The following is a 24,298-nucleotide window of genomic DNA, read 5'->3' on the forward strand; positions in this document are numbered from 1 at the left end:
AAACACCCATCTACAGACTTGTTTCATTAGGTCAATTTAATGTTGACTCATCTCAAATCTAACACTTCCCACTTTTGAGGACAAACTGAAATCCACACTTGACTGTTTTAACTTGCTTGTATGATTGAAGCAGCTCCTGTTGTGCTTGATTCATCAGTATCATTTCAGAGTTTTATTTTTGTAGTAAGATTTAAGTCTCATGTACGTTTTCAATATTGCACAATGATCCCGTCACATGGTACTCCACTTACAGCATGCAAAAAATGCTGAGTTTTATCTAGAAATGCCACGTCACAGGAGAAGTGTTTTGATTTTAGTTTGTCAGTATTTCAAAATGGGCAAATGTAAAAGTTATTGATTAGCAGCATTAAAAACAAAACCACAAACCACTCCTTTTTTTTTAAAAAAGTTAAGTTTTTATACAAAACTACATTGAAAGATGCAGACTCGTGTTTACATCTGTTTGGGACAAACACAAGCTCAAACAACCAGATACAATTTCTAAATTTTTATTAGCTCATAACTTAAAACAAGTAGAAAGGTTCATTTACATGTACATTTTGTAAAATATATATAGAAAGTTTCCTTTGCTGTGTTTTAACCTGTCTTAGGAATTGATTTTATCTACAACCTACTGAACTGATTAAACAAACAGTTTACTCACGTTTTCCTTTTACCACAGTCAACCAAGAACATGCTTGACATCCAACATTTAGTTTTTTTTTCACTGGAGTAAATACATTCACATTATTAGAAACACCTGGACATTCACGCAATTAACCAATCAGCCAAACGTGCGGCAGCAGTGCAATGCGTACAAATCTTGAATTCAAGAATTTCACTTAATGTTCACATCAAACCTCAGAAGGAAGAAAAAAAATGTGGCCACAGCCTTGGAATGAGGTATGGTTGTTGGTGCCAGACAGGCTGGTTTGAGTATTTCAGATACTGCTGATCTCTTGGGGTCTTTCCACACACAACCAGTTTCTAGAGTTTATACAAAACGATGCAAAAACAAAAAACCAGCCCAGGGAGCAGAAGATCTGCAGGTGAAAATGCCTTGATATTGAGAATAGTTTGAGTTGACAGGAAGGCTACGGTAACTCAAATAACTACTCTTTAAACTGTTCTCAAACTTGGTGAGCAGATCTTGAGGCAGATGGACTACAACAGCAGAAGACCACATCAGGTTCCTCTCCTTTCAGCCAAGAACAGGAATCCTGAGGCTACAATGGACACCGAAACCGGACGGCTGAAGCCCATATAAACATCACCTGGCTCTTTTTCACTGAAGCTCCTGATTTATATTAGCATGAGTGGATTGGTTGTGCTGCTGCCGCCACATGATTGGATGATTGGATAACTGCAGGAGTGGTTCTAACACATGAGGCAGGTGAGCGTATAACTGCTACCTAAATTTGCATCAGCTATGCTATCTCGTATTTACAAATGAAATGGAATGATGTTAAGCGATTCCAGGTGTCTAAGATGGCAGTGTTCAGCTATTCGGTGAAGTTTTTTCATGTTTAATAGATTACAGCAAGCCACACTGTGCTAAACCATACACACCACCACCTTGAGACCACGGCTACATTAAAAGCTACACTCACTTCGTAGCAAAAACTTGGACACCAAACACTAATCAAACTGGGTGATTTTAAAAAAAAATTTGTTGCGCCAAACCTTTTCCTTTATTAGTGGTGAATTTGTCTACACTGGTTTAGTATTGTTTTCTGATTCAGCAGAGAGATAATGCTGACTTCAGCTTTAGGAACAACATTCTCTTCACTCTAATGGGACCAGTGACACTGTGTCCTGGAAAAGACGATACTGCTGACAGCATGACTAATCACACACATCCCTATTTATCCAGCTACTCAAAACACCTTTGATCATGAACCAAGACGATGAAGCTTCTCCAACACATAAACGTTTCTTATACTGAATCTGACACCGTGTTCAAGACGCATGCAGCTGTAGAGTCCGAAGAACTAATACACGTTGAGGAACGTTCACACCCAGCTCGGTGAATGAAGATAGACGGTCAAGACTGTAAACAGCCCAAAAACAAAGCCGTACCATACTGTACATTCACACTAGCAAGAGATTTTTCTACATATGTGTCTGCGTCACGCGGAGCCGCAATTTCAATAACGTCTAAATGAGATTATTTATTTTTTTAAACATATGAAGTTGTAAAGCGACCAATCCTACAGCGCGTGTGGTCTGATGTTTCTTCAGTTCCTCGCTCAACTTTAGTCTCCAAATCTGATGCGCAAAAAATGTAAGAAAACCCAAGCATGGTTTCATCTCATCCCGTCATCTGCGCCCTGCTGTTACATGTCTACAGAGGCATTACGAGGAAAAATAAAGCTTGCAAGGATAGAGCAGAGACAGTTGATGCCTCTGGTTGCTAGTACACTACTTATCTTGCTTTGCTAATCTACCGACTAGTACAAAGCAGAGCATGTAACATACAATTAAACCAAACTGCACACTAATTACTGAAATATTTCAGTTGTTTTTGAACGACAAAGCTTTAGAAGATATTTATAGCTATTACTGCTTTTCACAATAGACAAAATATACATATGCAAGAGATTTGTTGTTTGCTAGTGTGAAGGTAGGATAGATTACCGAGATCAATTACACACACACACACACACACACTTTGTTCTGTAATAGTTCCAGGTTCATTCTGGGAGAGAGATCAGTCTGTAAGGCCTTGTGGACTCTCGTCATTTCTTCATCTTCATATCAGCCTCTATAGCACTGCGGCGCCCCCTGGTGCCTCCATCCTGGAAGAACAGAAGAAAGCAGGGACGAAAGGAGAGACATGAGAGCAGACAGGAGCTTCTCTGCTGACAAAATGAACTACTTCTGTTAGCCGTGACACACCAGACTGTACACACGGAAACCAACAAAGAAAGGGGTTTAAATATTTTCTTATTTAGATCAAACATGACTTACTGCTTAATTCTGTTACAACTAAGCCAAATAATGGAAGAGAATTAAAATTTATGCATAAACAAATTATGTATGTATGTGGTCTGAGCACATCTCCATTCAGTCTTACTACAACAGAAAGTGAGTTAGTATATGTGTGTGTGTGTGTGTGTGTGTATGTGTGTGTGTGTGTGTGTGTGTAAGAAGCAGAAAGACAGGTCTTAAGGGGGCAGAGAGAAAAGCTTGGAGCTGGATACTTACAAAGAGAGAGAGAAGGAAAGCAGGAGAGGCCATGGGGAGACTGTCCTGTAGGAGGACAAACAGCAGTGAGAAAGAGAGTCTCACACACTCACACACACTTCTATGCAACTCGCAACAGACAGGTTTTAGCCTACAGAGATTCATATAACTACAGACACACAAACAGTTTAACAGACAGACAGACAGTTAAAGCAGAGTAAAGCACATATAGAACAACAAGGAACCTTGCTGTCTGTGGGTTTATTGAGTAAATTTACTCATAATAAATGAGCATTTTCACATCAGGAGCTTTTCCACGAGAGGATCCGGCACTGGATTTATGCCGCATTAGAGGCAAAGTTGCAACTTGTTATTCCTTGCCACAGAAAACATCCCTCAGTGTGAAACTTCAACTCGTCGACTTGGGGTGGTCTTCTCTACTGCCAGTGCCTTCCCCAAATCAACATGGCCGCTCACACGGTCAACAATGTAAAGTCCTCCTTCTTTTAAATCAGATTATAGCAGTATTGGATTTAGATAAGTTAATATACAGATACAGTACCTGGTTAAATCTATAAATCACTGTTTGAAGTTCTCTATAGTAGAACAGAACCAGTAGGCACTCAGGCATGTAACTGTAAAAGTAAGATTAAAGTGGCGTTTGAAGAGCTTTATGTGCTCCAACAGAGCAAATGAAAGATCTATCATCGTGGGGGCGTTCATAGTTTTTTTTAATTGTTTTTTATCTTAAACTCCCACCACGAGGTGGGAAATGATGTCATTACGAATTGCAAATGGTCGCTTACAAGGCACCATGAACGCATCATTAGCTCCTGAGCCACAGTTTCAGGAAGCTTTTCTTATTTCTCACTTTACTGTGGAGTGCACCATATCCGCTCCAAGTCCCAGAAGTCATTGCGGCAAAACAATGGCGGATGATGGAAACCTGACTCATAACTAATTTTACCGTCTTTTTAACTCCAATAATCTAAATATGTCTCTAAAAGGAATGATTCCATTCATAGGACATGCTGAACTAACTGTTGGTTAATCAGACAGTTAACAGTAAATCTATTAACTGGCTGAAACATATTATTTATGGATCACTGAAGAGACGATAGTCCAGTCCGAGTACTAGTAATGTACTGGGACGGTTCCTGGGCGCAACAGGAAGATCGCAGCACATCTCAGTTCTCGCAAAGACGCATCCTATGTCCTCCTTTCCTTCCGAGTTCATTCTTCCAAGGCAAGACCGGTCTTCACGAGAAGTTCTTAGAACTGAGAAACAGCCTAATCCTTCATCGACACCAAGTTTATTCCAACAACCTATTATATTTTATTTTATACACTGGGAAGACATGTTTACAGTAACCCAAGTGTCCAATACAGACAATTTGTACATTTATAATTTAATTACGTATAATGAGAAAGCACCTGAATGAAGCTCTGAACTTCAGTGAATGAATGAATGATGTCCCGGCTATCGTGAACTGAAAAGCTTGATGCACAACAGGCTAAAGAAATATTAAGGGTTCGTTTGTAGAAGAGATTCTTTGTTGTTGCCTGGTGCTGGACATGGGTTGATGTTAAATGTGCTTGAAAACTTTGTAAATCTAAAGAACACTTAAAAATGAATAAACGGTCATAAGGAGTTGAGAAACCATGGCTACATGTGCAGGAGTTTTGCAAAAAAGATTTCTGCATCAGTTGCCTTGGTAGGGTTTCAATACTTAATGTCCCACTGTTATCACCGATTTCTCATTTATAGCCTAGCAGTAAATCTTCCCACTACCTGACCTCTAATTTAGTGATTTTCAGTGATCTCTCATCACTCTCTCATAGTGAAACCTTGATGAGTGTATTTGTGTCAGGGTATAAAGTTACATTTCGAAAGCGTGGGAAGGAATAAACTCCTTCAAAAGGATGAACCGTCATCACAGTGTGGCACTCTAGTCTAAAACAAACCTTCAACTGTTTCTGTAAAATACACTACTAATAAAACATGATATATATATATATATATATATATATATATATATATATATATATATATCTCCATAGATAAGAGATAATACACTTTAAAACACCAACACATGAAAGTCACAGTTGTTCTCTAAGGACCAGTCATGGTTCCGGCAGTATAGAACAAGGAACTGCATGGTTTTTATTAAGGAGATTTCCAAAACTCAAAAGATTCCAGGACCTCAGTGGAAACACGTCTAATGAAAGATTACAGACTCCGATGAAGATGGATATGAAAATGAGAGTGGTGTTAACTTTCATGGACTTCTAACGGTTTGGCTGAAAGCAGGGAAGTCACAAAACATAAACAAGACAAAGCACTGTATGTTCATAAAACACACAAAACTAACACCGGGAGAAAGCTCAGACACGTATTAATACACAGAAGCTTGTGAACACACACACACACACACACACACACACTCACACACACTCACACACACAGAGGAGCTCAAGTAAAGGCGAGATGGAAATGAAAGCGAAAGAGAGAAACGATGCGTTTCAGTGCACTTTTTGTCACGCCCTCGTCGACACCCCATGCTCTTTGTCTCTGTGGAGGAAGGTGCAGCTCCGAGTTTGTGTAGAGCTCTACAGTTTGTATAAATTTGAAGGAGATGAAAGAGACTCATTAATGTAACCCTTGATTCATTGATCATAAATTTGGCAATTTTATACATGGATGTGTTTCAACTGCATGCACAAATTTCATGAAAACGTTGTCGACAATCAGTCATTCCATATAAATGGCACGATTACAAACCAACCCAAACGAAATGAGTGATCTTAATCGAACAGCTAGACTTATTTAATTCAAAGTAAGAACACAGACAGACCGGTGTGTCTGTGCCTGAGCTGCATTGCTGGAATATTTAGCTCATGCCACGCTTAAGAGGCTCTCTTTCACCGTTTAGTTGTTTTTAGGTTCAGAGCTTTTTACCTTTTATGGAGTTTTGTGGGCGTCAATAGACGTAAATCAGCTGTGCTGTGAACATGCTAGGTAAATTTACAGCTGACTGGCATTTACTCAACATGCACCCATGGATAAGAGGAAAATCTGTGTTGATGAAACCTTTGTAAATCGAGCTAGAATTTGGCCTACAAAAACATTAATGCACAGGTTTATTAAAAGATTTTTTTTTTTTTTTACGTTTCATTTTGAAAAGGAAAGTCCTGATTGGAATGCCATATGGCATAGTTTTCGCTAATGTAGACTCGATCTCCTGGGCCATCAAGGAGTGATCTACCAAGGTTTATTTCAGTTAATAACGTAGGGGAACGCAGTGGCACGTAAGACAGAGAGAGGGGATTCCACAAAGGGAAAATTGTGAAGGAAAATCAACAAGGGCGTGTTGAAAAGTGTACTGAAAGGTGGGGAGCCACTGATGTGTGTTTTGTCTGAGATGCAGCTGAGAAAGAAGACAGACCAGTGCTTGATAGGAGAATGTGTGAGAGATGACTGGTGTGTGTGCGCACATTAAAAAAACAACACCACCACTAATGTGAAGTGAATTGTGTTTGATAAAATGTGAGTTGGGAGGATGCAGTAAAATGTCTGATGTGTGTGTGTGTGTGTGTGTGTGTGTGTGTAGTTTTCACAAATACTACAACACTGATGCGAATCACAACTGTAAACAATGGCTGTTAAAAAATAAAAACAATAAAAAAGGTTTTAGGGCCAAGTTTTTCAAAATCCTTGCAGCGAGGAAATCATACACACGTTTAAGACATTTTTCCGCTTTTGAAGCCATTAATGTGTGGTGTATGATTGTGAGGTTTCTATGTGAGGAGCTGAGGGTTCCCTGGCTGCTGATGGATCCACATGGATCCTATATTTTCTATTATACTGAGCGTCCACCTATAAGTATAGAAGCCAAGACTGAAGAAGTGAGAAACACGATCAATTTATTAAATAGTGGTGACTTCCTCATATTTCTTGTATTTACAATTGTATTTTATATTTGACTAAAATAATCCTGATTTTTTTTTTAACCTGTGACCAGTATTAAGTGAAAATGTATTTTAATTCATCTGTATTTTGAAAAAGGTCAACAGACCTGAAATAACTGTCGTATCATATAGCGTGACTAACCAGGAAACCGCAACACTGTAACAACCCTTGTATCAAGAGAGCCAGAAGTGCCGGAAAAGAAATAAGCAAAACATGAACGTGACTGTGCAAACAGTCCATTCTGTTGCAGCTAGAGGTCGACCGATGGTGTATTTTACCGAAACCGATAACTAAGTCGGACGGTACCTGCCGATAACCGATTAATCAACCGATAGTTTTTAAAACTGATACCGAATGAAAACCTAACACTCAAAATAAAATATAGCTGAACTTTATTACAAAACAGTACTGACTGTACCATGAAAATATGCTGTACTTTTTTTTTAAATGAAATAAATATATAAACATTAATATATATTAATTATTAATAATATTAAATAAAATATATACATACAAACTGAACCAGAAAGTAATACTCCAAATACCAAATAAAAATAGAGACATCCAAAATGAATATAAAAAAACAAACAAAAAAAAACACTTCAAATATCACAGCAAAATGTGTCAAGTGATATTTTTATTTCGCCTCTAGAGGCCACTCTCGTACTGTACAATGACAGCGGACCCTTCTCAGCCGCTCCTGCAACAGATGCAACCGTGAAAAACTATCGGTGTGGATTTTTTTTTTTGCCGTTAAACGATAGTTCCAGCAGTTCTGGAAAAACCCATCGATCGGTCGACCTCAATTTGCAGCTGATATAAAAGTGTTTAAGCATTTAATGACGATTCCACAGTTTTTACATTAAATCACAGACTTCCTCTTAAATAGGTGGAAAATAAACTAGATAAGTAGCACCCAACGAGACCGTTCTGGTTTTGAGAAACCTGGCCCTTCACTGAGTCCTCAGGCTGCTTCACCATCAGCCATGTTCATCACTACACCACAACATGCACAGTTTATTTCAACTGAAATAAATACACACACGTCATCACAAGGCAGGAACAACAATAGGGATGGAGACATAATGGTGACGTGTGTTTGTTACAGGTCTGGTGTTTTTTTAAGTTTGGAGTACACATGACTGGAGGGCACAGAGAGGAATCATGCATATGAAACGGGTTCATGCAGATGATAAGGCCACAAACCGTCACTGACACGATCACGTACTGCCCAAGTACAGCAATAAAGGTTTATCCATCACCTTGTGTTTGTTACGTTGCTTTTTAGCCAATTTCAGCTCAAGAATGGGACAGTGTTTATGTGCCATTGTGGCAATACAGTAATGACATATAACCGAGTATTTAGTTAATTAACTGTTCTCAATGACAAACATCATCACTGCTCACGTTCTAGCTTGTTGAAGACTTACCATCAGGTGATCTTTCTAGAAATTCATGGCAGCTGAGCGTTTATAGTTGTGTCGATCGTTTTTATGAAAATTCATGCCAGACATTTGTTGACTGGCTGATGATTCTTGCTTCCTGAGGTGTCCAAGACCATAATTTACACCTGGCATTCTCGTGTAACTGCTATTGTTAAAAAATCAGTTTGCTGTATTGTACATTATACGCAAAATCACCGCTTAACACCTTGACCACCAACTTCCTGTGCTGTTCCTTGCTTCCATCCGTTTCTATATGAAAAACATTTTTTTTTACATAGAACATTGTGATTTTTGCATGGTGTTTTTAACTTCCTCCAGGTCATGAGGACGGAGCCAACTTTCAGACAGTTTAGTCTGCTGCAGTTTCACTTAGGTGTGAGGACAATGTGACGATGCGAACTGTCTTTGGTACCTTCACTGAGGCAGACCAGCTAAACTCTCAAATACACTGCCAGTCAAAATAGTTTTTAACATGTTGAGGGTTTTTAAAAACATTTTATTACAGGTTATTGACTACCAGCGATTATGCAACTAATCTATCAAATGGCTCAATCTTCACGGTCCGCTCCCAGATTGTAACGGGATTTTTAATAAAAGCTTTATTAAAAGGTGACATGAACTTGTTTGGTGGTGCATTTTCCATAAGTTGTAAGATCAGCCATTTATAGTTAGAAGAACCCATTGTAATGCTGTTTATGCACAAATGTGTATGCAAGGGTTTCAAAAAATTATGACTGGCATTGAGTGTACAGAGCCTCTTTTAATTACATACATTACGAAAAAAAAAAATCTATTGTTCATTATGCTAGAGAGATATTTGTATAGATATTTCCAGCCCAGTTTGACAGAAAAAATGTTCGCACCTTCTATACGATGAATATCCACGTCTACAAATTTCTACTCAAATGTAAAATGGAATTTTAAAAATATATCGGGCCTCATTTATCAGCTGTATACAAACGCATTCATGTGCAAATCGTTCGTACGAACGTACGGTTACACTAGAACATTGATATTCATGAAAACGTTCATGTCCCACACATGTTCTTATGTGTGTGTGTAAATTTACGCATAAAGGCCTGTTCACACCGGAAAGTTTTTTTTCAGTGCGTTAAACGGTCCGTTTTTCGAAGTGTTTTTTTTTTGCATTTACACCCAGCGTTAAAACACTAGTGCTGAATGAAAGTGCAAATTCACTCCCTGACAGTAGATGGCGCATATTGAAATGCAGAAACACCCCCGTACACAAGGTGGCACTGCATAACTTTCCGTTTCTGACACCCGCTTATCGCTGAGAAGAAGAAGAGAGGCAGTCTTTACGTGTTTGCAAAAAGCCGTTCACAGTCTTTTTTGCGAACTGGCTAACAAAAAATGGATTTTTCAGACACCAAAAACACTCAACATCCATCTTGCTTATTGCTTGCATCTTCTTCTTCTTGTTATTATACAGAAGAAGAAGAAAGCGCGAATCTCATTGATCAACCAGTTTTTAATGCAGCACGTCCAAAAAAAAAACAGAAAAACTAACGCCGAGACGCTAAAAAAAGTCGATGCTTTGACACCACGCCTTTTACACACTCCCACTGACAGACATTGTTTTAGACATGGGGCGTTAAACAGACCATTTAACGCGCTGAAAAAAATGTCCCGGTCTGAACAGGCCTTAAGAACACTAACTAATGTAAACCTCGACTCGATCGTCTTCAACTCATAAATTGCACGGATTACTGCACTCTTATATACAGTATACCACTGACAAGTTTACAGTGCTCGTTTTTATTACGTTTACAGCATTTAACAGACACCCTTATCCTGAGCGACTCACAGAAGTGATCTGGAGTCAAAAACACATCCTCGTGCTAGTTCACTCGCTCCGGGACTAATAAGAATACCATCCAGAACATTTAGTGAAAACCAAAGTCGTTTTATATTACTGGTTTTAATGAAAGAATATGAAAAAAATAAAGAAAGCGAACCAATACAAACTCATAAATTGAGTCTTTCCTTACAAAAAAAAAAAAAAAAAAAAAAGAAACGATGGCGTGTAAATGGAAGACAGGCCGGTCTCTCTCTGTGTCCGCGACTAAACAAATGCCTTGGCAGATGGAAGATTTAGTGCTCACTAAATGATTATTAATATTATATGTGATCCAATATTTTTGACCAAAAAAAACCTTCACTACAAGACTGATAAATGAGTCCCAACGAGTATAACCCACTTCGTGCCCAATGTCTGTGCTTTTCACAACTTCTCTTCTCTGCAAAAAAAAAAAAAAAAAAAAAAAAAAACACAAGCAGGCTTGGAAGTGATGTGGTACCGTGGTGCGGCTACACGTGTAGTTTTCAAAATGCAGAACATTTCGGCTACGGAGATTACTGAGACATTCTTATTCGATCGGGTGTATCGCTTCAATTACGCCGGTGCAGAACATGTCATACAGAGCAATCGAGTGAAAGTTTGATATGTTTATACCTAGTTTGCTTGTGACAGATCTTTGATATTCATATAGAAGGTGCTGCAAAGAAGTTTTCTGTGAGACTGGGTTGGCATTTCTGTGCTTCTCCAAGTAGTCTGTAGTTTATTCTGTGTAAAAAAATAAAATGAAAGAAATAAATCTCTAAGCATTTTATATACACTAACGGTCAAAAGTTTAGACACATTCTTTCTTTTTATTTTCCACATTTTATTATAATAATTATAAAGTCATCAAAATTCTGGAGTAACTCAAATGGAACTATGGGAATTATATTGTGATAAAAAAAAAAAAATCCAAAATAAATCTAAATAATTTAGTATTTTAGCATCTCCAAAGTAGACCCCGATTTTGCCTAGAATTTACAGAAATGTATTATTGGTGTTTTCTCGACCGATTTCTTGAGGAATTTCCCTGAGATGCTTTTTAAACAGTATTAAAGGAGTTCACACCGACGCTGCACACTTATCATTTGCTTTTCGGAATATTTCGCTCCGAGTCGTTTGTTTCAAAAAATATTTACTTGTAAATAAAATGTTCGTTTTCTAATGAAAGAAATGAATATGTCGGCACGATTATATTTTTTCTACAACACCGATTTCAAACAATTAATCATACATCTTTTTTTTAAGATCAAGAGAAACATTTCAGTCAAGTGTTTCAAAAGTTTTACCGGTAGTGTATGTGGATGTGTGTTGATGTGTGCAAGTTTTTGGGAAAGGCTTACACTTTGTATGGACACCTCAGATAGACAGAGCAATCCGATTTTAATGTATTTTAAAGGGGCTTTTTCCCCCCTTTTTCAGAAGCAAGTTGCATGAAACTGCCAGGTGTAAACAGATTCTAGTGCATATGCACATGTTTAATCTCACTGACCTGTTTGTTAGTATCTTGTTTGGAGTTGTTCCTTTTCCTTCTGGGCATGGCAGCTGGTTCTGGCTCTAAATGTGCATCTTTGTGTGCCGGACTCAGGCTCTAAGTATATGAGACTGTGGGTTAGGGGAGTGTAACGCTAGCCTTATCGACAGGGACTTTTAGCAGGCTTTGGGAATTGTTTCCTCCAGCCGTGATGAAATGAAATCGGTTTTCTGACCGCTCTTCCTTTCGCCGCAATCAGCATGTCGTGTGTACATGTCTCACCTTGTCGTTAGGGTCTTGTTTACGGTTGGCCTCTCGCCCACGCAGGCTCTTGGCGCTGATGCCCGATTCAGACGTCTGCATAATGAGCTGAGTGGCCAGGAACTGCTGGATCTGCTCCAGGACATCACGCTGCATCTCCAGGGCCATGTGGTAGACGTCGTGGTCCGAGCTGTTGTACATGACTGCATTCTGAAACATGAGCATGATGTCTCGCTGGAACTCGGCTGTTGTGCGGATCTGCCCAGTCTCGATGTTCTTCTTGATCGCAGACAGGTCCATGGGCCTGATCGAGGAGACAGGAGGTTTGACTGACTGACTGATAGCTAGATGTTCGAATTTAAACAGTTCTACAAGCCAGTTATAATACTTAGCTCATGCGAGATAAACCACAACTTCCCTGAAAACATTAACAAGACCTTTCGTTAAGTTCTGCACACACCCCTTCCCCTTGATCACCTAAAATAAATAAAAACTCACTGCTTATTTTCCCTGCAATTAGAATAATAATAAAAAAACATACTAGTTCAGTGCTTGCTCTTAGAAATATGACCCCGACACATCATGTGTTTTAGTACCTGTGTACGATGCTGTGGTAGCCAGGAGCAATGTCATCGGATACAGGTTGCAGAAACACACTCGCGTACCTGAACGGATAGAAATGAACGGATAGAACGGATAGAAATCTCAAAATCACCAGCCGGGAAGTAATACATCATTAAACAATCTGCTTTAATCTAATCTAATCTCTCACGGCTAACCTGTGATTGGCTGCTGCACGCCACACTAACATGATGGCCTTCTTCCAGATTTTTTGGGCCTGCAAAGCCTCCTGATCCTCGCTACACATCGAACTGGCAGACAGATAGCAAGGACGAAGAGAGAGGGTGATTGGCAAAATGATATTCGCCTCGTTATGGAGTCCATTCTTGCTCGAAATTCTGCAAACGCTCACACACTACTCACAACTGGGATGAGGCGGGGCTGCTGGCGGTGGAGTCTGCAGTCGTGTAGCGCTGGGAGTTAGTGCCGTACCCGTCCTCGCTCTCGCTGGCTGGCGGGTCCACCTCCGAAAGATATGGCCCCTCTCCGCATTCTTTCATCTCCATCCCTTCATCTGCATCCACCTCACTCCCTCCGTCTTCATCCTTCACCTCCTAAAGTGAATAAGAGAAAGAGAGAGAGAGAGAGAGAGAGAGAGATCAAAAGATTAGTCGTCACTATGACACTGAATTATTCACGTTCAGTCTGCTTTAGCTGAAAAAGTGCAGAATTTTCACACGTCTCCTTTATCCGTGTAGTAAACACATAGATGTCAGCACCTCTGTTTGTGTAACCATGGAAATCTGGTGGTAGGAGTATTACTTTTTATCCATTTTCGTGAAATCGCATTTAGAATCTAGTACCTTCGGGTCTCTCCCAGAGGCAGAGCTGTCCTCCGAGTCAAGGCAGGGTGTCTCGGCTTCCGGCTGCGTCCACTCCTCGCTCTCGCACTTCACCGACGGACTTGGTGTTCGGTTCTCCGTCTGTTCCTCTTCCTCCTCCCTTGGTCCGTCCTCCTCCCTGTCCCTCTCTTCGTCGCCTGCCATCTCGGGCTCGCTTTTCACATTTCCTGGAACTGGCGGAGGTGCAGAATCGGACACTTCCGTGGGCGTCTCAGACGCTCCGGTCGGTCCTACCTCTTCCACCATCACAGATTCCACCACGATAGCAGTGGGCACGGGCGAGGGCGCGGGAGAGCTAAGCTGGGGACCGGTGAAAACTCTGGACTCTGGCTCGGGTGGTTTAAAGGGCTGGGATTCCCAGGGGTCTGAGAGAGAGTGGCCCCCGGCCACCGCCTCCTCGCACAGAGAAAGAGCAGCCTCCACTGCTGCCGCGTCCAACACCTCCACTGAGTCATCCACCTGAGAGAGAGAGAGAGAGAGAGAGAGATAGGCTGAGAAAGGAAGTAGCATCTGCCTGCAAAATCAGAGAGGTATTTATACATATGGAGTCCCATCAGAAAAAATGTAGCTATCTGGTCCCTATCGTAATTTCTCATGGGAGGAGGAAGAAAACTATCATCCCGGCCAATCTGGACTATAATGAAATCACAGAGTAGTACCTCCAAATTATGTTTTTTGGGGTCTCTGGGTCTGTTATTTGTACCTTTTCTTCAATAATGGCTATAATATCCCCCACTGTCTCCAGGTCCAACTCATCCTCCATGTAAGACACAGCCACCAGGTCCTCCACCAGCTCTCCCTCTCTCCCCTCCGTCTGCTCTGACCCAGACTGTACCGCCAGCACCGACTCTGGACCAGAACATTCTGCTACCGCAGCTCCTAAACACACACACACACACACACACACACACACACACACACACACACACACACACACAGAGACAGAGTTTAATTCCAGAATCAAGAACATCACTAATGTTTCTCCTTGTGTTTTGGTGTTGGTGGTGATGCAGCAGAAAGCTTACAAACGCCCATCACACTGATATCTCGATGTGGTTTTTAAATCAGTTAGCAGTCTGACTGATGGGCATCATAAATTGTAGACTGTGCACAGATGGACAGGCAAAAAAAAAAAGAACGGTTTAACAACAACAACAAAAAAAAAACATCCGACATGAAGCTAGTAGCCAGCGATCAGCATTATGCAAAAATGTATCGTGCAAATATATGGCCAAATTAAAAGGAACACTCTTACTGCATCTCTGCACGTCTACATGACGTTACCACGTGTTTCACAATTAAAGTATTTCATTTCATTTCATTATACTGTATACGTCTCCATTAGGTTGAAAAACACTGAAGTGTTCCTTTAAGGATTTTGCGCACATCAATCCCTTTATAAATGGACAGACAGAAAAGGAAAGCTACAGAGAGGTGTAATAAAGAGTGTGAGAGGCAGAAACCTGTGCTGGATATAAAGTGGTGTCCGGAAGCAGGAGGAGCTACAGCGGGGGGGTTAGAGGGCTCAGCGCTGGCTGGCATCTGGACTGGGGGAGCGCCTTCCAACAAACGTGATAATGTTGGTGCATCTGACACACACACACACACACACACACCCACACGCACACGTGCACACACACACACAGAGATAGCGCTACAAACACACAAACACTAAAGCAGCAGATTCACTTCTATTAGGCAGAAACTATGGACTAGGGAAAAACAATCCAGTTGACGATGCAGTGCAAGTCTATCTTGGACAATTCTAATCCTAATCAAACACATCTGATTAAAATAAATAAATAAATCTTACAGCCTATAGATTTATGTGTTTGCATATTATAGAACTTGTACTTTTACACTGACAGACAGAGCAAATGTTAGCAGTAGCACTAACACACTATAGCTTCAAGCAAAGGGAATATCCTGCTTACGTATTGCTTTTCACATTCTTTGCATAAATACACACCGTCAGGGCTGTTTGCTCTTTCTGCTCACTAATTATAGGGTATAATATAATGGTATTGTAGTACATGGGATTCAAGGTGCATTCACACATACAGTCTGGCGACGCAACAAAGTTGGGAGAAGGTTGAACTTTATGCAAATTTGGAGCGACTTGGTGCGGCAACTACCAATGGGAGTGAAGACAGCAGAGCACACGTGATCCACCACGCTGCCTGCGAGTCCGAATTGTTTCTTGGACCCGCACGATCCGGCGCTTGCTCTTCTGCCGCAGATAGATGGTCGGCAATGCCGAAGAGAACACACACACACACACTGCTTCTCCTTCATCTCGTATGATATGACGCACATACACTTGAATTCTATATATAAACACTCTCCCTCCAGAACGTTTCATTTTAAGGGCACAAAACACCAGCCGCTGATAAATGTTACTATGGAAACCAATAGTGACGACTTCATAGTACAGCGAGTGGCGATTTGCAGCGATAAAACCGCTGTGTGTGAGCGTACCTGTAGTCAGAGGAACCTGTAAATTATTAAATGTAACCTAATATCACTTGCAGGACATTATGTAAATGTTCATACAAAATTTTAAGATGTGTGAAAATAATGCATGCCGTTAATGACGCACTTACACAGAGCATTTTTTCCCAGAAAGTTTATCATCATGTGTTTTCAACTTATGGTAGCTTAAAATGCTTGGGATCTTAAATGATTTCTTTCTTCTTTCATTTGCTTTTGAATCCCTAATAGTCCTAATGCAACTATCATTTTCATCAATCACAAAATATAAAGCATTGTTTTCAAAGCAGAAAAAGGTAACGTCAGTCGATAGAATTCTAACAGCGAGACAGAGTAAAAATCAATCCATAGTTATGATCGAAATGAAAGGGAATAGTGAGGCACACAGCGTTGTTGAAACGTGCACATTAAGCACAGAAACTTGAAACGGTAAGTTAGACACGCTGTCAGAGTGTACAGCGAGACGCAGTGTGACGGCAGGTGAGTGCTTACCTGTCGAGGCGTCATGGCTGGTGGAATGAACAGCTGCGGGGACATGAATGTCCACACCATGAGCACCGTTACTGAGAGCTGCAGCCATCTCACCCTCCACCACCTGTACGCAACACACAACCGTCATCAACACAACATACAACCTTTAGTGTTCGAAAGGAAGTCTAAGCTTAAGAGAAAAATCCAACTGGAGTTTTTTTTTTTTTTTTTTTTTTTTAAATAAAGTTTTCACCAAATGGAAACTACATACATGTGCGGAATACATGAAGTAACAGAGGTCATTGTTAATAAAAGTCACTACACGCATGTTTTTTGGGAGGTGGGAGGAAACTAGAAACCCCAGAGGAAACCGGTGAGGCTGGCGACGCTACTCGTTGTGCCAATGTAAAACGATTTAATACTTGCACTTTAAATAAATAAATAAATAAATAAATAAATAAAATTAAAAAAGGGTTCCTTGAGAGTTCCTAAGAGAATTAGCGGTTCTTCTTAAGGGGCTCTACTAGGAATCCTCTCTGAAAGGGGGGAAACCCTCTACTACAAAGATACGTTAAGGGGTCCCCCAACGAGACGAACCAAAAGGACTCCTCAGATGTATATTGAAAATATAAACGTATTTGGTCTTAGTGGCATGATGCTTACCAGTCTGGGGCTGGCTGATAGGAGGCTACCTTTCTTCAGTAGCTCAGACAACAAAGGAGAAGGTGGGGGCGTGGCCTTTTGATTCGGGAGCTTCTTCTGTGGGGATTCGTCTATCAGAGCGCCCAGACTTCCCTCTTTATGCACTGGGCCAGTGGACTCAGACACCGGCATGAACACCGGAACCCCCTGTGCCTAAGCAGAAAATTACGTGAGTGATTACGATAAATGTTCAAAGGTTCTTCACTAGTGACCGCGACAAAGTCTCTAGCGGAAGCTTAACCCTGACCTGTTCAACTCTGTGACTGGATTTGACTCTGCCTCAGGAGAAATTTTATAAATGGAATGGAATGTATAACACGTTACCTCTTAAAACTCTACAGAGACCTCTAGAGAGGGGCACAGACTCACCATAGGACTGGGACATGACTCGTCTATCATCGGCTGAGGGGTGTCAGGTTGTGGGAGGTCCATGCTGGGTGAACCGGCCCCCAGTGGAGAGCGGACAGTGATGCTCGGGTGCCTCTTTGTGTTTTTAGCGGCTTGTCGTGCTGGAGAAAAAAAACAAAACAAAAAAAATCACACAACAAGGAAAAGTTCTTTAGTTAGAAACACATGGCAGATGTTTATTTCTGAGTGTAATTTCTCAAATTCGGCTCTTCTGCGCTTACCCTGATAAGCCGACTCTGTAGCTCTCCTCTTCTGCTCGGCCTCCTCCTCCTCCTGCTTCTTTTTTCTGTCAGATTCATTCACACACAGGAAATGTGCAACACAAACTTGTTTTATACACCGAATGAGCGGTGGGTACAGGTGTTCCTTTTATAATGGCCAGTGAGTCTATGTAAAACTGGTACTTTAACTTGTAACTCGTACTCATGTTCTTGCTCAGCAAAACTACTTCCTTGGGCTTACTTTATCAATACGTTCCCCTATACTCAAGTGAATTATTCCTACAGGAGACATTCTCTTGCTCACACTTACACATTGCCAGGAGCATGGCATGGTGAGTCAGCAAGACATGTCGAGTAAAAAGCTCTACGTACTGTTCAATCTCTCCCCACAGGTCCTCCAGTTTGGAGTCCATGTGTCCTGCCTGAATCAAATCCACCTCCTTCTTCAGCTTCCTACAAGCAACAGAAACAAGCAGAGTTCAGTTATTAACTCAAAAAACTCAGTATTTACATTAAAAACATATTTAAAAAATCAGATGCAAGAATTACACAGAAGAGCGTGTTTACACACCCTTAGATAAGTAAATAATATAATAATAGGAAATGATAAAGTTTGCACATTATCAGTCAGTCAATAAGTGTATATATTCTATCAGCAAAATAAACAATGACAAATGAATGTGATAATGTGAACACCCTGAAGTTGGTTATCTTCGAATAACAGCATGCCCCTAAATGTTTTATTCCTTTTGTAGAGGTCGACCGATAGTGGATTTTACCGATAACCAAGTTGGGCGGTACCTGCCGATAACCGATTAACCAACCGATAGTTTTTAAAACTGATACTGAATGAAAACACAACACTCAAACACTCCAAGTACAATACTACTGAACTCTATTACAAATATAAACAGTACTGACTGTACCATGAAAATGTACTGTACTTTTTTAAAAAATTAAGTAAATATATAAATATTAATATATATTAATTATTAATAAATATTAATGTAAAAAAAGATATACATCCAAACTGAACCAAAAACGAACACTCCAAATAACAAATAAAAATGGAGACGTCCGAAGGGAATCAAAAAACACTAAATTTGTCAGTGACGGTTTTTATTTCGCCTCTAGAGGCCGCTCTCGTACTGTATAACCACAGCGGACCCTTCTCAGCCGCTCCTGCAGCGGATGCAACCGGGAAAAACTATCGGTGTGGATTTTTGCAGATAAACGATAGTTCCAGCAATCAGTTATCGCTGCCAATTAATCAGCAAAACTGATCAATTGGTCAACCTTAATTTTACACCGCAGCAATTTGCCATATCCAACATTTAAAATTTGCTCACGAATGACAGGCTGGACGTTTTATCAATTTATAGTTACTTTTACTATTGCAAAAACAAAACAAATGCCTTCCTGTTATTACTTACATTACAGCAGCTATAAACAGTCTTTCCCTCTCGTACCTCGATTCTTTTCTCTATCGTCCAGTTAATAAGACGGAACGCAGCTTGTTGCGTTACGGAGGAACTGGAAAACACAAACTCCTCCATCCTGAAGACTTGCCTGTGTCGGAAAACCTACTGACTGTTACAAAGCACTGACGCTGGAGACTCCTTCAACAATGTTAAATAAACGTTTAATAAAAGGAAACCTCACCATAATGACGATTAGACATTTTCCTTTGTGAAGTAACGTTTTAAAAATCCACTAACTATTCCACTATCCAAGTCCCCGTGAATGAATGAGCAGTTACTATAGAAACGATAAGGTATTAGAAGGAACACTTTAATAAATGCCTAGGATGTTAATTACAGCCGGAAATGTTATGAAAGCTCTGTTGTGAGTCTCTTTACGGGTAATGTTTTTTATTTGTGGGTTTTTGTGGTTGAAAATTTCACATAATGCTGTTCATCTTCAAATTGTCTGTTTTTATTCACAACTCCCCCCCCATCTCAGGTTATATCTGCAGATATTTCATAAAAATATACTGACTTATATATTGAATTTTTTGGGCTAAAACCAGATGTTGGGATTTATTCAAATATGATAACCATGATAACCTATTTTTTTTTAAAACAGATTTTAAAACACTGTGCTGTTGACTACTAATTATAAAATAATGTTCTAAAATGTTCTGTGCGCCATTTGGTTGATGCGGTTAGTGTACAGGATTAGTGCTGCAGGGTCAAAGGTCAGGACAGGCACCTGTATTTCTCCTGGGTGTCTTTGAGGAGTCTTTTGAGCTCGTCTATCCTCTCAGCCGTCAGCCTTCGCACGATCACGTCCTCGATGGTCTCCACCACTTCTCCCTTTTCACCACGCTTCCGCCTGGGGAACATAAAAACATCGTCAGCGTCAAAACAGTCATGACTCGTCAAAACAGTCATGACTCATTTAAACAGCATCTTCATCTCTGATACTATAGTGCCTTCCAAAGCCACATGGATAAAAAAAAATAATTTTTTAAATTAAGCAGCAGTAACTAAGTGTAGTGTAGAACATACAGTGGTGCCTGAAAGTCTGTGAACCCTTTTAGAATGTTCTGCATAAATATGACCTAAAACGTCATCGGATTTTCTAAAAGTAGACAAAGAGAACCCGACTAAACAAACGGGACAAAAAGATTATACTTGATCATTGAGGAAATTGATCCAATATTACATATCTGTGAGTGGCAAAAGTATGTGAACCTCTAGGATTAGCAATTTAATTTGAAGGTGAAATTAGAGTCAGGTGATTTCAATCATTGGGATGACAACTGTCTACTTTTAGGGCTCGTGTGAAAATCTGATGATGTTTTAAGCATTATTTGGGCAAGATATATAGAACTGAAGGGTTCACAAACTTTCAAGCACCAGTATAAAGTTTCCAGAGAAACCGAATAATACATTTATTACTCAAGTACACCACAGTTACTTCATGTTTCCTTGTACATTAGAGCAGTGAGAAACAATTTCCTGGTTTACATAATGGGATTTTTCATATTTATGTTTTCCAAACCTAAAATAACATTGCTTTGCCTTAAGGTCACCTAACCTCATCACTTGAGGTATGAAAAACAGGGTTGTTGCAAAATCACTGGAAGGTAATAGGCTTAACAGTTATACAAGTAAACAGTTTTACATTTGAAATGCAATCTTAGAGATTTTCTCATGAATCCAACAAAGACAAAGTAAGCAAAAAAAATCTAACTAAACATAATAATAATAATAATAATAATAATAATAATAATAATAATAATAAGAGGAGGAGGAAGAAGAAAATAAAAATGTTAATATTTGCATACCTAATCACTGAATCTTTAAAGATACAGCTTTGTGTTAAAAGTGGCTGTGCGGTGTGTACAGTATGCTGGTAGTGACACTTACTTCGGGGCCTCTGTGGTCTCCAGCAGCTCTGAATACTGCGAAGCACAGTGCTGTGTTTTTCGCAGAGAGAAGAAATTTGCGTGAATCTTGAGAAACTATTCATCAAGCTTAAACTGTAACTTTAAGAAGTCTGGATACCTTTTGAGAAAACCAGTCTGGAGGGCGGCCTGGCTCGGAGAAAGGTTTGATGGCTCTGCTCACGGACACCCTTTAAGAAGAAGAGCGGGAGAAACTCGAGGCCTTTACGTGATGTACATGCTGAATCAATTTAAAGCGATAGAAATGTCCCTGACTGGAAAAGTTCTAGAAACTAAATCGGGGCTCATACAGGTGCTTCGTAATGAAATTCCATGACTTTCAAGGTCTAAACAAGAGATGACATTCAAAAATATTCTTTATTTTGTCTTTTTAAATAATAAATAAATAAACAAGTAAATAAATTAGAGCTGCAACAATTATTTGATAAATTATCTAATTAAAACACTATGATCAAAAGTAAACATAATTAAAAGAATATGTTTAAAGTCAGTGAGTAACAGAAACCACAAGGTGCAGTGAAAGTGGGATTTTATTGTTCATTTAGGACTGTAGTTTAATTGAATGCTTTTTGTGCATCCATAAAAAATAATGCATAAATACTATTATATTATATATTATATATGCATTATTTTTTTTTATAGATGCACAAAAAGCATTCAATTAAACTGCTGTCCTAAATGAATAATATATATTCTGGCGTGTGTGTGTGTGTGTGTGTGTGTGTATTGGGTTCTTTACAGTCTTGTATAATTGGACAAACAGTTGTGTAATGTTTTAGTCAGAAGTTTATATTTGTAACACTCAGTTTGTGGATTTTATTTTAAATAAACAAAATAAAAATGGTACTGAAAGTTTGCCCAACCCCCTCTAATATAATTACATTTAAAAAATATTATTATAATTAATAATAAGACGAATAAAAACACTACCAATTTTTACATGGCACCTTTTAAAGCCATATTTCATGTCATATTTTAAATGAAAGGATTGCATTCGTGTACTATCGAAAATAAACACTTTAAAGTTATTCAGCGATTTCGTATTTATAGACTTTTAATCATTAAAGCCCTTTCTAAGCACCACTAGATAAAAAAACATTCTGATATCGAAATATCGATATGAAATATTGAAATGAAATATTTTCAAGATTTTCCAGTACTTTAATTTCAAAAAGCCCAATTCAACTACTTCAAGCACCTTGTACGAACCCTGCTCAATGCCACAGATCACACACACGCTAAAGAAAACAAAGAGTACTGAATAATAACGATAGACATTACTGCGTGTGTGGACACATAACATTTAAAATCTTCCATAAAAGCATAAATCCAGATTAAACGTAACATAATAATTCCTTGAGAGGAAAGAACTACAGAATCTACAGTTTTCCTGCCATTTCATATCAGCTAAACACAGAGTCATGATACTCTATACACAGAAACCCAACAGTGTTCTGACTATTCTTAACAGACAGTGTTAAAATAATTCATTTGTTTATACCAACTGAAAAAAACCCCAGCATACTGCGAGAAAGGGTTCAATGTAAAATATATATTTTTTTTTTAAACTACTTTGTTTACTGTTAATATCGTGAGTGTCACTTGCTGAATTCATGGGTTAAGGACACCGTCCTGAAGGAGACTTTTCTTTTGTCAGATGTCAGAAATTACAAATTATGAGCGTTAATCAAATGCAGCTCAAAAAAAAAAGACTGAAAAGGTTGAGAACCCCTGCTATACTGCAAGCAACGTGCAAATCTCACACCTATAACAAACAATCTTCTGTGTGTTTTTTTTTAATGCAAAGGCAAATGATGAACGAAAGCTGCTGCATTGAAAACTGCGATACACAATACAAAAGAACGGCGGTGACTTCAGTATTGACGGCATGACTTGTGGAGTTTCGGGTGTGAAATGTGGTATGAACAAATTTACCTAAAGCGCATCTCAGACCTCATGAAGTGTTGGATAATCAGATGATAAGATAATCAGATTTAAATATAATAGATTTGGATGTAATCAAGGATTCTTGGTATAAATATAAGGAGTTCTGTGTGTCCGTAAGTCGTAAGTTTGCTAGTTGTGATGTCTTCCTCACCAGTTCTGATCTCCACTCCTCATCACTGAGGATGCCAGGCACAGCTTCTCCCGGATGGACCACGGCTCTGTCGGCCCAAGGGCCAGCATCTTATGTTCTACACAAGCCAAAAACAACAAAGATATATGGTTTATTTATTTTATAACAATACAAGAGTTATCTGTATATAATTTAAATATAAACATTAGTGAGTGTTAGTCACACGTCCTTAGCAACACTTTGTTTTTCTAACTTAATACCTATGGGAGCTCAATTTCTAAAGATGAAGCTCAAATAACTCTCATGTCCCTACATAAGCTCCCTATGAAGGGAATTAGAGCGTCCTAATAATACACTACACTTCTAGCGGCTAACCCTAAGCTGATTCAATGGCAGGGATAATTAGCTTAGCTCTTAATACCAGTCAGGCTTTTCTTTTATTGACTTGTTGGCTAAACCAAAAGCAACAAATTGATATATTAAGTATATAACTGTTATTATTTATTACACGTTACATTGTGCACTGTAATAACAGTGTTAATTTCACTCGGGTGTTAGCTACCAGTCGGACTAGCTAGCTTTTTGTTGGCTAGCCTCACGCTAGCTCGCTAGCAAGACTGGACATTAGCTAGGCGTTTATTTAAAAAAAAATGTCTGATAGCTGCTCAAAAATGAAACACTAACGCGCTGTAGGGTTTAGTATCACTAATATACAGTATTCCAGAGCCAGGAAATAAATTATCATTACTTACTCCCAACTCCAGTGGACATATCGACTGCTAGCTGCACTCGGCAAACATTTACCTCTATTTACACTCCGTGCTCGGAGGTGCGCACTTCCGTCTGCATGCTACCGTTAT

At 39.4% G+C, this 24,298-nt stretch overlaps 1 protein-coding gene across 9 annotated transcripts; it reads right to left on the bottom strand.

The window, feature by feature from the left end:
- Positions 1-493: 493 nt before the first annotated feature.
- Positions 494-24,286, bottom strand: brd8b (bromodomain containing 8b). Of its 9 annotated transcripts, XM_017484915.3 has the most exons (20): positions 24,191-24,286; positions 23,460-23,556; positions 21,462-21,531; positions 21,324-21,373; positions 20,161-20,283; positions 18,322-18,402; positions 17,950-18,014; positions 17,690-17,829; positions 17,282-17,473; positions 16,640-16,742; positions 15,121-15,246; positions 14,361-14,536; positions 13,619-14,116; positions 13,179-13,369; positions 12,974-13,066; positions 12,791-12,859; positions 12,216-12,498; positions 11,952-12,050; positions 11,075-11,185; positions 494-2,798 (listed from the first exon to the last, which is right to left on the bottom strand). In XM_017484915.3, the coding sequence occupies exons 1-19, from the start codon at positions 24,207-24,209 to the stop codon at positions 11,075-11,077; spliced, it is 2,586 nt and encodes an 861-aa protein (XP_017340404.1). In that variant the 5' UTR covers positions 24,210-24,286; the 3' UTR covers positions 494-2,798. The 9 variants fall into 9 exon arrangements, with proteins under 9 accessions (XP_017340404.1, XP_047016068.1, XP_017340406.1 ...); XM_047160112.2 differs by lacking the exons at positions 11,075-11,185; positions 11,952-12,050 and adding an exon at positions 3,208-3,252; XM_017484917.3 differs by lacking the exon at positions 11,075-11,185.
- Between the last annotated feature and the right edge of the window lie 12 nt (positions 24,287-24,298).

The sequence above is a fragment of the Ictalurus punctatus genome, chromosome 14, assembly GCF_001660625.3.
Source record: "Ictalurus punctatus breed USDA103 chromosome 14, Coco_2.0, whole genome shotgun sequence".
Taxonomy (NCBI): domain Eukaryota; kingdom Metazoa; phylum Chordata; class Actinopteri; order Siluriformes; family Ictaluridae; genus Ictalurus; species Ictalurus punctatus.

Coding starts and splice junctions, on each gene's coding strand:
- brd8b (XM_017484915.3), bottom strand. Junction 17,830..17,949: donor TACAGAGTCGGCTTATCAGG/GTAAGCGCAGAA, acceptor TTTTTTCTCCAG/CACGACAAGCCGCTAAAAAC. Junction 14,537..15,120: donor CCACTTTATATCCAGCACAG/GTTTCTGCCTCT, acceptor GTGTGTGTTTAG/GAGCTGCGGTAGCAGAATGT.